This window comes from Geotrypetes seraphini, chromosome 5 (genome assembly GCF_902459505.1).
Source record: "Geotrypetes seraphini chromosome 5, aGeoSer1.1, whole genome shotgun sequence".
NCBI lineage: Eukaryota > Metazoa > Chordata > Amphibia > Gymnophiona > Dermophiidae > Geotrypetes > Geotrypetes seraphini.
In genome coordinates, this window is record NC_047088.1 from 182,180,878 (window position 1) to 182,193,733 (window position 12,856).

The 12,856-nt window shown below is 40.7% G+C and overlaps 1 protein-coding gene across 4 annotated transcripts in view; it reads right to left on the minus strand.

Moving 5' to 3' along the window:
* NAB1 (NGFI-A binding protein 1) overlaps window positions 1-2,735 on the minus strand; it is a 55,295-nt gene extending 52,560 nt beyond the window's left edge. For 2 of the 4 annotated variants that reach the window (XM_033946265.1, XM_033946262.1), the window contains exon 1: window positions 2,457-2,584. In XM_033946265.1, the coding sequence (XP_033802156.1) occupies window positions 2,457-2,511 (55 nt within the window). In that variant the 5' untranslated portion in view covers window positions 2,512-2,584. The other 2 variants (XM_033946263.1, XM_033946264.1) reach the window with 2 other exon arrangements.
* Window positions 2,736-12,856: the final 10,121 nt, after the last annotated feature.

Below are 12,856 nucleotides of genomic sequence, written 5' to 3' on the forward strand. Positions count from 1 at the left end.
CTGCCTTTATAGAGCAGGTGTATCAGTAGGTGCATTTTTTGCTTTTCCCGAGGCATTCTGGGGTTGTTGTTTTTTTTGTTAACCTCCTGCTCCTTTCCAGTGATACACATTTCAAGCTAGAAGTGCTCCAACTGTATCAAAATTTGTTACCATCTCTGAGAAAAAGTGACTGAAAGGTCACCAGAAACACTAACATAGTAAATGATGGCAGATAAAGGCCTGAACAGTCCTTCTGGTCTGCCCAACACACGCACTATTGAAGTTACTATGATTAACTTGTCTTTCTTTGACATTTCTGGGACATAGACCATAGAAGTCCACCCCATACTGTCCTTAGGTTCCAAATACAAGAGTTGTCAAAGCCCACTCCAGGTGTACTTTGAGGATTTAATGAACTATTAAAATAATTTATCCACAAATATATACACAAATGATGAAATATGGCAAGTGGTATGGACAAGACTATTTAAATCAACTCGTTCTACTTCAGTACTCCAATCAATATTTTTTTTTATTTTTTATTACATCAGGCTCACTGGACTCCACAGAAGATTGCTAAATTCTCCGCATAAAGTTTCTAATCTATGTTGGTCATATGAGAAATCTGTGGGTACATTTCCTCATATGATATTTCAGTGTTGTCAGCTCAAGATTTATTGGGAAAGAGTTTGGAATACCATTTCCACTATATTAATGATCCAAGAGCCACTATATCTCAAAATTATTGTTTTAGGACAACAGGGCTTCACGCAACCCCTTTTGGAGCCCAATGCACGCTTGCTTAACATACTAATGTTCTTGGCCATCAAAAACATTTTGCACTGTTGAAAGAATCAATCCAAAGTAGAGTTCATGGCATGGTGGAACACTGTATGCATTACCAACAAATATGAAAGTATAATTGCAGAAAAACATCGTTCCACTAGCACATTCCTCAAAATATGGAGCCCGGTACAAACATTGCGCTTTAGACCATTGACAAAACAGAATTTCATAATATATTACTATTCTAAATTTATTTAACTTATGATGCCTCTTGAAAGTTCCATTATATTTTAATATGATTGCTGTGTATCATATATGTGCTGATATTAATTTGATATATACATTTTATGTTATATATATATATATATATATATATATATATATATATATATATATACACACACACACACACATAATGACTTGTACATATGATCTATTTCTTGTTTTATTTAATACCTGTATTTGTATTTATTGTTTTGTACATATGATTTGCTTGCTTTATTTAATAATTGTAAATTTATCTTATAAAAATAATAAAAATTGCTTAAAAAAAAGAATTTATGAACTTTTATGCTTTATGTAAAAAATAGAGAAAAGTTTCATAAGTTCAAACATAACTTTTTCAGACTGTTTATTGACCCATGACATGAAAAGAAAAAAAAATCAACCACTCAACATTATGGATTCTCCTTTTTAGTCACCTTTTCCAATTGTACCTCAAACCTACAGTTGCTACACACCTCAATATATGGGACACCAGCTCTCCACTCTCCACAAATATTCCTTCCCCCAACCCAAAACTTAATGGGGAATTTGGGTTTAAAATTCCCATCACCTAGGAAAAGGAGGAGAGCTTCTTTACACCAAGTCACTCAAACAATTCCAAAATGCTTAAATCATCTTAAATCCATTTAAGAGTAGTTCCCAAAGGTGCTGGAAGGACAGCAAACAAGCCCAAGGCGGATGCCAATATGGGGGAGGCACAAGCTTGTAGTAAACAGCAGAGGCAATTAAGTGATAATATTGTTGTTGGCCTTCAACCTCATCTACTTCCTGTTACAATTATCGTACTAATTTTTAAATGGAGAGCCCAGCCTCAGATATAAAGTTTAACAAAGCATTGTATGCAGGAGCATCATATATTGCTGAGGATTTGATCCCAGATTCGAATGTTTAATAGTGTAATTGAACCTGAACCACTATCACACAATGAAACAAAACTCTAGCTTCAGGCCAGTGCAGTGCCTGGAAACACGCAAAGAGCACCAACAAAACTATGCACATAAGGTGGTACTTGTTTATTGGATTATGCTAAAATACAACGAACCAAGCCAACGAAAAGTTATCACTTTTTACAAATGCATATGTGCGTGTAAAGTAGTCTAACAAGGCAGCCAAAAATGATTGCTGAATAAGAAAAGGTACTCACTGGCAGTCCTGCTCCACTCGTCTACTTTATAATGTGATCCCCCCAAAGCCTAAAACACTATTGTTACTTGTTATGCAGCGTTCTGAACGGAAAACACAAATAAAGGGGTTCTGCAATTTTCCTGTTTAAGTGCTATGTCTAATTTTCTCAATTTTAGCCCGACAGCAAGGACAATATAAAGCCGTTTCACTGCTTTCAAAGGCCAGCTCCCTTTGCTCTAGATAACTGGTGGAGTCGCACGCACACACAAGCTGGCACCCACCCTCGCTCCTTCCGCTGGGCAGAGGTAAGGCACCGGTCCGGGAGTAACAGACCATGGGCGAGGGAGGGACGAATGCGTGCCACCGGCGGCAAAGAGCACAGCCCAACTTCGGCTCTTTTCCTCCCCCGCCTGCTCCACTTACTTGCGCTGCCCTCCGTGTCCCCCCCTTCTCTTCGTCTCGGGGTTCGGCGGCCGTGCAGGACGCGGGCAGCAGCGGACACTCAACTCCTCGACCGCCCCCAGCCTGCGTCAGATTGTGGGATCTTCCGTTCCTGTCCCTCAGCTCCGTCGCTCTTCTCCCCTCCCCCTCCAGCTGCTGCTGTTGCTGCTCCCTCCCTCCCACGCGGCGTAGTGACGCAGTTCGCAGCGTGGGAGGCTGTGGGGCGGGGGCGGGCGCTGCCTGGAATACCAGTGAGGAAGAGGGAGAGGCAGCGGGCTCCGGGCGAGCGGCTGGGAGGCGGCGCGGCGGGGGCGTGTGAAGGGCAGGGCGAGGGGGGGTGCTCATCCTCAGCGAAGCGTACTGGGAGTTACCCGGCTCGCGCCCACGCTCTCGCGGCTGCTCCTTGTTGGGGATCGGGCGCGATGAGGGAGTTGTCCTGCGGGAGGGTGCGAGCTTCCTCTTCTGCTGTGCTTTGATTTCTTGCATTATGCCAGCCTACGTGACGCTATTTCTGAAATATTTTTTTTTTTTTTTTGCCTCTTTGGTTTGGCTTTTGTAGGCTGAAGTCAAGCTGGAAGAACACCGATATTCACCGACAGTAGATCGGCTTTTTCTAGGCTTGCTGTGCGGAACCCGCCCCCCCCCCAAAAAAAAAAAAAAAAAAAAAAAAAAAAAAAATATATATATATATATATATATATATATATATATATATATATAAAACCAACAAGAAAAACTGTTTCCTGAGAATGTTTGGATGTCCCTCTTAGTTGCTGATAGCCTCCAATAAAAATTGGGAAGTTTTCTGATTGGAAAGAGTGATCAGGAAGCTATAAGAAGAGGGAGCTAATCACCTCTAGAAGTGGATAGAGCTAATCTGCTTCATATCTGAAAACATGCATAATTTTTTTTCTGATAGTAGTACAGTAGTATTCAAAACTTTGGCGTACTCAGTCACCACCTTGCAGCCTTTAAATATTTTCTCATCATATGCGCTGCTCTATAAGATGCAATTGGAAATATACACATACACTGTGGCTCATTGTGCCTCTGAACAAGTCATGATTGAACCCTCTGCTGCCCCAGGTACAAAATAGGCGCCTGTATATTTCGCTTTGATTGTAACCCACAGAAAGGGTGTATCAAATCCCATCTCCATAGAAAACCTGTAATCTATTGACAGGACATAATTTTCTGCCCTTATTAAGTTAAAAATGTAACAGATAAAGACCAAATGGCCCATCTGTAGCATCCACTGCTTCCTTTCCCTAAGAGATCCTATGTACCTGTCCCAAGCTTTCTTGAATTCAGACAGTCTTTAAACATAATATTCTGTACCAAGGGAATTCTAATATGTGGTGTTCCAGCATACAGCTCTTTAGAAGGGATTGTGGACGTTTGTGGGAGGTGTATATGGTGAAAGTTGTAGAAATGTATGGGGTATCTGTAGGTGGGGGAGTAGGAGATGAATGTATGGAATTGTAAGTGTGGGTGGAGGCATGCAGCAGTGTTTGAAATGGGCTCTATGTGAAAGTGTGTGTCCACTATGTGAAAGTGTGTGTCTTGTTAAAATGTTTATTTTATTTTTATTTTTCCTCTAACTCTACTTTTCACTTCTCTATTACCCTCCAGGTACTTTAGTTAGATTGTGAGCCTTCGGGACAGTAAGGGAATTTTTCAAGTACCTTTCTTATTTCTAATCTTAATGTATATTTTCTGTAAACCGCTTAGAACCTAACGGATGTAGCGGTATATAAGAAATAAATTACATTACATTACATTACACTATAGGGGATGGTGTCTTTGACAACAAATTTGTGTACTATCTCTGTATGTATTGCTATATTGTGGACCAAACTGCAAGAAGAGTGTAGGGCAGAGCTCTTGGAATGGAGCAAAGATCAACATTTTACAACTCACAATTTCCTTTAGAAAGCAATAGGAAGGGGGAAGAGGACAGGCTCATGTGAGATTTTCACATTTTGTTCTTGCTTAAATTGGTAACTTTCATACTTCATTATGGAGCGTTATTGTCCATTTTCAACAATTTTTTTTCATCATAAGTTTATTTTTTATGCTTGCATGTAAAATATTTCCATGTACTCTTATTAATTAGTTATTCAAAGTCATACTGACACTTTACCTCTCCAAGGCTGGAATGATATGACAGGGTATAATTAGACAGCACAACCTACATATTTCACTGTCAGCAGGGAAAGAGGTAGATCTGTACTATACATGACAAATGCCACCCAAAAAAGCTGGAAAGCTGGAGTACAGTTAAACTGGGAGGAAGGGAATCTAATAAATGTAGACAAGAGCAGTGTTTTTTCAACCTTTTTACACCTATGGACCGGCAGAAATAAAAGAATTATTCTGTGGACCAGCATCAGTCCGTGGACCGACGGTTGAAGAACACTGGGCTAAGTCGTGGGCCAGACCCTGCCCATCTCTACCCATTCTCCACCCCAGACCCCACCCCCATAATAGTACTAATTGCACCTTGCACGTCCCGTGCCTCATCTGGAAGCCTTCCCTCTGACGTTGCAACGTCAGAGAGAAGGCTTCCGGTTCAGGCGCAGGATGCCCGTAGGAGCCACTGCCTGTGGCTTTGTGCACTGAATCAGTTAGGAAGAGGGAGCTGGCTCAAAGATAACGCTGCATCGATCGCACCGTGGACCGGCGGTTGAAGAACACTGTTTTGGGCCTGATGCACGTGCTGTCCCTGTGGACCGGCAGGAAATTTCTGTGGACCGGCACTGGTCCATGGACCGGTGGTTGAAGAACAGTGGACTAGAGATTTCTAGTGCATGGATCATAAAAAAAAGTAAGGGGAGGGGAGGAAATTACTAAAATGTTTACAAGAAAACTTTTCTAAATCCTTTTGTGGCAAGGTATAACAGAGGTTATGATAGTGGACAACCTGGGGTCCAGTGATCATAACAAATGGTTTAGTTTAAAAGCTGGAACCAGATTACACTAGATACTAGTCTTCAGAAGAAGTAATTTAAAAGAGGAACGGTTGTGATAAGGAGATAAGTCAAGAGAAAGGGGTCTAAAGAATATAGACTAATTAAAGACACCAATAAAAAGGATCCCTGAAATAGCAAGACATCATTTTGTCAGGTACATTAACAGGGGGAATAGAAAGATCACTGTTCACTAAAATAAAGAAAAAGGTGGGAGAAGATGAGAATACCTTTAGAGAACACAGAACAATACCAGAGCAAACAAAGTTAGAAGAAAGAGAGTGGCAGAAGGGCAGTTAGATAGTGAAAGTTTGAAATGGGTCAGCATCTAGACAGCTGACTCGTACAATTCTTTCTCTTCAATAACGGTTCCCTTGAACTGTTGTGTTAACCACTATCTTCCACCTCTGTTAAGTTCTTTCAATTTGTACCATCTCTGTTAAGATCTTTCAATTTGTACCATCTTTTAATCTTTGTAAACCGCATAGAACTTCACGGTCTTGCGGTATATAAACTGTTATTAATATTAAATTGTCTAATAGGGCAGGGAATACAATTTAATCACATGGCAACTTGAGTGTATTTATATTTACTTCCATGTCATTCTGTTGTGCCTTGGAGAGGGCAGCCATTTGTGGAGGGGTGATTATGATAGGTTTATGAGAGTATATAGTGGGTGATAGCTGTGATTATATGTGTGAAGAGAGTAAAAGGGTGTGGGAGTAAGAGAAGGACAGGAATAAGCATCATGGATGAGGGAGGTAGGTTAGGTTCAGTCAGAAGTGTGACAAGGGGAGAGGAGACAGATCGTGTGGCTGGAAGAGGGAATTAAGGCTGTGAGAGAGATTGGGGATGGTGGGGGTGGGGTTATAAGAATGCAATCTTTTCTCAGATCCCTTCCAAAGTATATGTATTGAGATCTTTACACTTGTCCTCATGCTTTATCACAAAGACCACTGACCATTGGCTATCTTCTGAACTGACTCCATCCTTTTTATATGTTTTTTGAGGATCTGGTTTCCAGAATTGTACACATTACTGGGGTTTCATCAGAGACTTAAGAGGCACTATTGCTTCTTTTTTTCTGCTGGGCATTCCTCTTCCTATGCACTCAAGCAACCTCCTGGGGGGGGGGGGTCCATCAGTAGTAACTTTACTACTGCCATCACTTTTTCTACTTTTGTCCACCTTAATATCATCGGATACAATCACCCCGAAGTCCTGCTGTTCTTTCATGTACATAAGTACTTCCCCTATACTGTACTTAGCATGACCATGCTTTTATCATTATTATATTATTAAATCTTAGCTGACAAATTCTGGACCATTATTTAAACTTTACTATATTCTTTCTCATGTTATCTACACCTTCAGGGTGTCTACTCTTGTAGAATTTGATACCATCTGCAAAGAGGAAAACTTTACCAGACAGTCCTATGGTAAATAAGTATGTTAAAAAGAACCAAACCAAGAACTGATTCTTGTAGCACACCACTCATAAAGCCCCTTTTTCTAAGAGTGCCCTCCATTTACCACTGCCCTTTGTTGCTTTCCATGCTACATTAGAAAAATGGGACAGATGCAAAAGACAAGAATCAACTTACACAGGCACCACATTAACACCCCCTTTTACAAAACTGTGGAATGTTTTTAGCACAGACTGAATGCTTTGCGCTGCTCCTGACGCTCATAGGAACTCTATGAGTATTGGAAGCAGTGCACAGCATTCAGCATGCCAGCTGGCATTAAAAACTGCTTTTGCAGTTTTGTAAAAAAAGGGGGGGGGGGGTTAAATAACACAATGTTAACCATTCAACAACTGTACCTCATCTGAATGAATGGACCCTTTAGTCATACTAATAGGGTAGGTGGGAAAGCAAGTTAATTTGTCACTCAAGACTACTGTTTGGGATTGTCCGGCCCGGAGTCTGAGAGCTTCTACCCCGAAATCCCAGCATCTCCAAAGTTTCCTGCCAGTGTCGCTATGGGGAACGCAACAACAGCATACCGAAGGTTCCCTGTCAGCCCCAGCTCCTGCAGCGCCAGCACACACCAAGATCGGCGCCAAGTAACTTTTCAGCTGAAGAGGAACTCTGACAGTCACTACAGGCCTCATCTGATGCAGTCTCCTTGGAGCAGCCGTTCAGGGTGGCGGCTGGAGCGCAGGCAGTGTGTCGTGTGGAGGATTGCATGGGGGAGACCACCGCAGAGGAGGAGATGTGAGCATCCTGGGACTATCAGTCAGGCCTCTTCCCTGGAGAGGTCTTTTCTATGGGATCATCACCATTCCTCCAGAACTGACTTGCTCCACTTCATCACCGAAGCCGAAACCGTGGATTGTAGACATTGTTTTATTTTTCTTTTTTTCCATTTTATGAATTATTCTTAATCTTATTCATTATTTTTGTTTTGTCCTATTTCTATCATTTAAATTTCTCCAGAATTCTTTTGTACAACGATTCCTCCTACTGCATCTATTCCTTTCTCTCCTCTACCTTCCAAATTACTAAGTTTAATACAATCTTGTTAGAATGCTTATTTTCTTATTTTACCTCTATCTCTACTTTTCATCTCTTTATTACTCTCTAGGTACTTTAGTTAGATTGTGAGCCTTCGGGACAGTAAGGGAATTTTTAAGTACCTTTCTTACTTATAATTTCAATGTATATTTTCTGAAAACCGCTTAGAACTTAACGGATGTAGCGGTATATAAGAAATAAATTACATTACATTACATTCAGTGGGAGATCACTTTACAAGACCAAAACAATGCATCAATGCCTTTTTGGTGAGAAAACTAACATTGTCCAAAAGGATTATTTGACTCATTCCCTTTCCTTTGGAAGGAAGAGAGTATAAAATATTTAGGTATATGGATTCAAAAAACGCTGGAAGATACGATGAGAATAAATGAAAAATCTCTGTGCTGAAGGTCACAGAAATGTGTGAGCAATAGAATTCCTTACATCTGTCTTGGTGGGGGAGAGTCCAAATGGTTAAGATGATGATTTTTCCTGTAGTTTGCTACCAAATGGGTATGTTGCCAGTTTATTTTCAGGGGTCCTTTTATAAGAAATTAAATAGTATCCTTACTAAATTTATTTGGCTGGGTAAAACTGCAAGAATTGCTTTAGTATCTTTACAAAAACCAATTGCGGCGGGTGGGATAAATTTCCTAAATTTTTATAGGTACCATCAGGCCTATATACTGCGTCAGGGTATGTATTGGATCCTTCCTGAGCTCATGGAACATCTCCCTGATTGGCTTTACTTAGAATGGCAACTCCTGTCTCCATTGAGATTGTGTCATATTTTAAGTATCAAGTTATCTAGGATTTATAAGGAAAATAGAGTTTTATTCGCTACATGTTAGACATTTAAATTTATTAATAACTTAACACCTATTCTGATTCATCAATCCACGTGTCAGTCCTTATGGTTGAACTCCAAGATTCAAATTGGCGAGTCTAAGATCCTCTGGAAGCACTGGCTGCAGGCGGGTATACACACACTGGATGATGTGTTATCAGATGGAAAGATGCTTGACTTTTCATGACTGCAACAAACGTTTGGCATTGCAAAGTCTCAAGTATATAAGTGGTTGCAGTTGAAGTAGGCCATTCAGAAGGGGTTCCCTGATTGGCGAAACTTAAAAACTCAATATAGTTTGCCTGGTCTGTGCTTCCAGACAGATTTGCTGGGGCATCAGGCAGCCAAGTGGTACAAATTAATATCTGAATTTTTGAATAAAAAACCAAAAACTAGTCTTCGAGACATTTGGAGCATTGAGATTAAGCAGCAGATTTCTGCGTCTCAATGGCCACAAATTTGGACTTGGAGGATGAGATGTACGGTTCATAGACAATTGCGCGCAAGACAATTTCGCGCAAGACAATCGCGCGCGGACAAAATCGCGCAGACAATCGAGCGCGAGACAACTGAGCGCAAGACAAATGAGCGTGAAGACAACTGAGCGCAAGACAACTGAGCGCAAGACAATTGAGCGCAAGACAATTGAGCGCAAATTATTTTCATGAATGTGCACGAGCGAGACAACTGAGCGCAAGACAACTGAGCGCAAGACAACTGAGCGCAAGACAACTGAGCTCAAGACAACTGAGCGCAAGACAACTGAGCGCAAGACAACTGAGCTCAAAAACAACTGAGCGCAAGACAACTGAGCGCAAGACAACTGAGCTCAAGACAACTGAGCGCAAGACAACTGAGCGCGAGCAACTGAGCTCAAAAACAACTGAGCGCAAGACAACTGAGCGCAAGACAACTGAGCTCAAAAACAACTGAGCGCAAGACAACTGAGCTCAAAACAACTGAGCGCGAGCAACTGAGCGCGAGCAACTGAGCTCAAAACGGTTCATAGACAATTGCGCGCAAGACAATCGCGCGCGGACAAAATCGCGCAGACAATCGAGCGCGAGACAACTGACAACTGAGCGCGAGCAACTCAGCGCGAGGCAAGGCAACTTCCCTCATTATTTTGGAGACCTTAAAAATGCATTATTAATTTTGTTAGGCACATGCCTCTGCCCTGCGCTCAGCGGCCTTTGTCTTGGTGTGGTCTTGACCTGACACTGTTAAAGCAGAGATGATAGGAATGGGAGAGGGACAAGGACAGCTACATAACTCATATGGACAGGATGGTGAATTTAGTTCGTGTCATTCTCATATTGGAAAAAAGAGTTTAATAAATCAAAGTAACAGGGTGGCCAGGTTACCCAGTTCCAGGCTGCAGATTTTGGGATAGTTCCAAATTTTTTCCCCAGGTGTTTTTGTCCCGTTACCAGACACATTAATTGTGGACTGTGAGACCTGTAATAGTGGAAGGTAAATGGGCATAGTGGGTGTTTGCATTGGGGTCATAATGAAATGCCCATAGTCTGATGCCTGCAGTGTCTATTCATCTGATCCATCTGTCAAATGCTAAGTTTCATTATTTCTGTTTGTCTTGCATGATATGTTTGTTGTATGAATTGTAAAAATTTGTAAAGCTGAATTAGCTTAATAATCGTTATATGACATAATATATGTTTTAAGTGTTTATGACGATCATTATGTCATTTTCTTTGTTTGTTTAAATCGTTATTCATGTTCAAACTTACAAGTGTCTTCATGCTCTGTCGTCTTCACGCTGAGTTGTCTTCAGGCCCAACAGATTTCAAAGATTAAAGACAAGCTTCACTGCCCCTCCCCACCGAATAAAACCCAAACAAAACTGTCCACAATTTGTTTGCAGCTTTCTAGTTATTGATTTTATGAAGTGTTTTAATATGTTAAAAGACAATAATAAACAATTTGTTAAATGACGTTAGTCATTATAAGTTCATAATGTCATTGGAGTTTGTGAGTGTAAAATAAATTCTGGAATCAATAGTTGTGTTATAATGTTTTTATTTCTGAGTAACTGTATTATTGAAGAAAGCATAATACAGTGAACATATAGAATGGATAACATAGATCTCCCAGGGCAAAGTTAAATGCAAAGTAAGTATTATTGAACACAAGTAAACATGATGTGAACAGCAAATAATAACATTGAATGATAAAGATTATTATAAGAATATTGAAATTGAAAAGATTTTGAAATTGGTCTAAAAATAGGATGATGATGAGGGCGAAAGCATAAATTCACAGAAAGAAAAGTATTCTGTATGCTTGAGATTCAGTGTTTGAACTGGAGGATGTAAAAGGCTATGAACTTTAAAAGATCATATATAGAGAAACATACATAAATTTAGTCCAGATAGAGTATGTTTTGTGCAATGCTAAAGTATTGTTTCCCCATCAAGCACAGGAACATTTGAAAAATGGACATAGTGTGGAGAAAACTGACTCTTTGGCTCTCATTCAGTCAGTGTGTGTGTGTCTGTGTGCAGTGTGAGCCACAATTGTGGTGAGGTACTTAGAATAACTGAGTACTTTGCAAAAATGTCATAGATTCACAGAGAAGATGGCTTCCTATTATGGATTTTGTGTGCCAAAACACAAGTTCTCCAAGCGTGAAGTACTCTGATTAACTGAGTACATGTCGCTCAATGCTAAACTGCTATTCCCCATCAAGAGGAAAGTTAGAAATATAGGTGAAATGGACTGGGCCTGGGCCAAACTGGCGCACCTGTTCAATGCTAGTGTTTTGACACTGCACTCAGGAAGTACTTAGATTAACTGAGTACTTTGCAAAAATGTCATAGATACACAGAGAAGATGACTTCCTATTATGGATTTTGTGTGCAGAAACACAAATTGTCCAAGCGTGAAGTACTCTGATTAACTGAGTACATGTCGCTCAATGCTAAACTGCTATTCCCCATCAAGAGGAAAGTTAGAAATATAGGTGAAATCGATTGGGTCTGGGGGAAACTGGCGCACCTGTTCAATGCTAGTGCTTTGACACAGCACTCAGGAAGTACGTATTAAATACATGCTATTACGTCAGGAGACCAGTGCCCCTGTTTTATTGATGGTAAGTAGTTCAGGATTTAAAGCAAACTAAATGTGCATCTCCTTACAAGAGGCATACAGGGAGATGGGTGACTAAAATTATGTCAGGTGTACACCTTATACATCTATCACATTTTGTGTGCACGAAAGGAAAGATGTTAACATATCACCTCAATGCATTTCATCTAATTTATACTTAAAGGATTAAGCATGATAAGTGTTATACTCTATTAAGAACATCTCTAAACAAGATAAGGTGTCAATCATGTAGCATTACAAATTCTACCTAGTTGACACAGCCATGTAAATTAACACTTATGTTTGATAAGGTTTTGCATTTATCCAGTACGCAGTTGTCCTTTATTTTCAATAAGTTGTATATTAAAATGTATTTTTAAAAGTATCATAGATATGATGTCAGATTTTTCTGATCATCGAAGGAGAGCTGGCAAGCCAAGTCCAGATGTGGGAGCTGAGACGGTAGGAGGCAGGCGAGTCATGATGCTGGAGACATGAATTGTGAAGTTGTAGTCACCACTGCTGCGACACAGGAGGCTGGAGGGCAAAGAAAACACTGTGGTAAGGGAGAGAGAGGGAGGGAGGAAGGGAGGGAGAGAGTGAGAGAGAGATAGAGAGACACTCACAGGAGGACTGAAGATCCCACGAGACGGTAGGAGGCAGGCGAGTCATGATGCTGGAGACATGAATTGTGAAGTTGTAGTCACCACTGCTGCGACACAGGAGGCTGGAGGGCAAAGAAAACACTGTGGTAAGGGAGAGAGAGGGAGGGAGGAAGGGAGGGAGAGAGTGAGAGA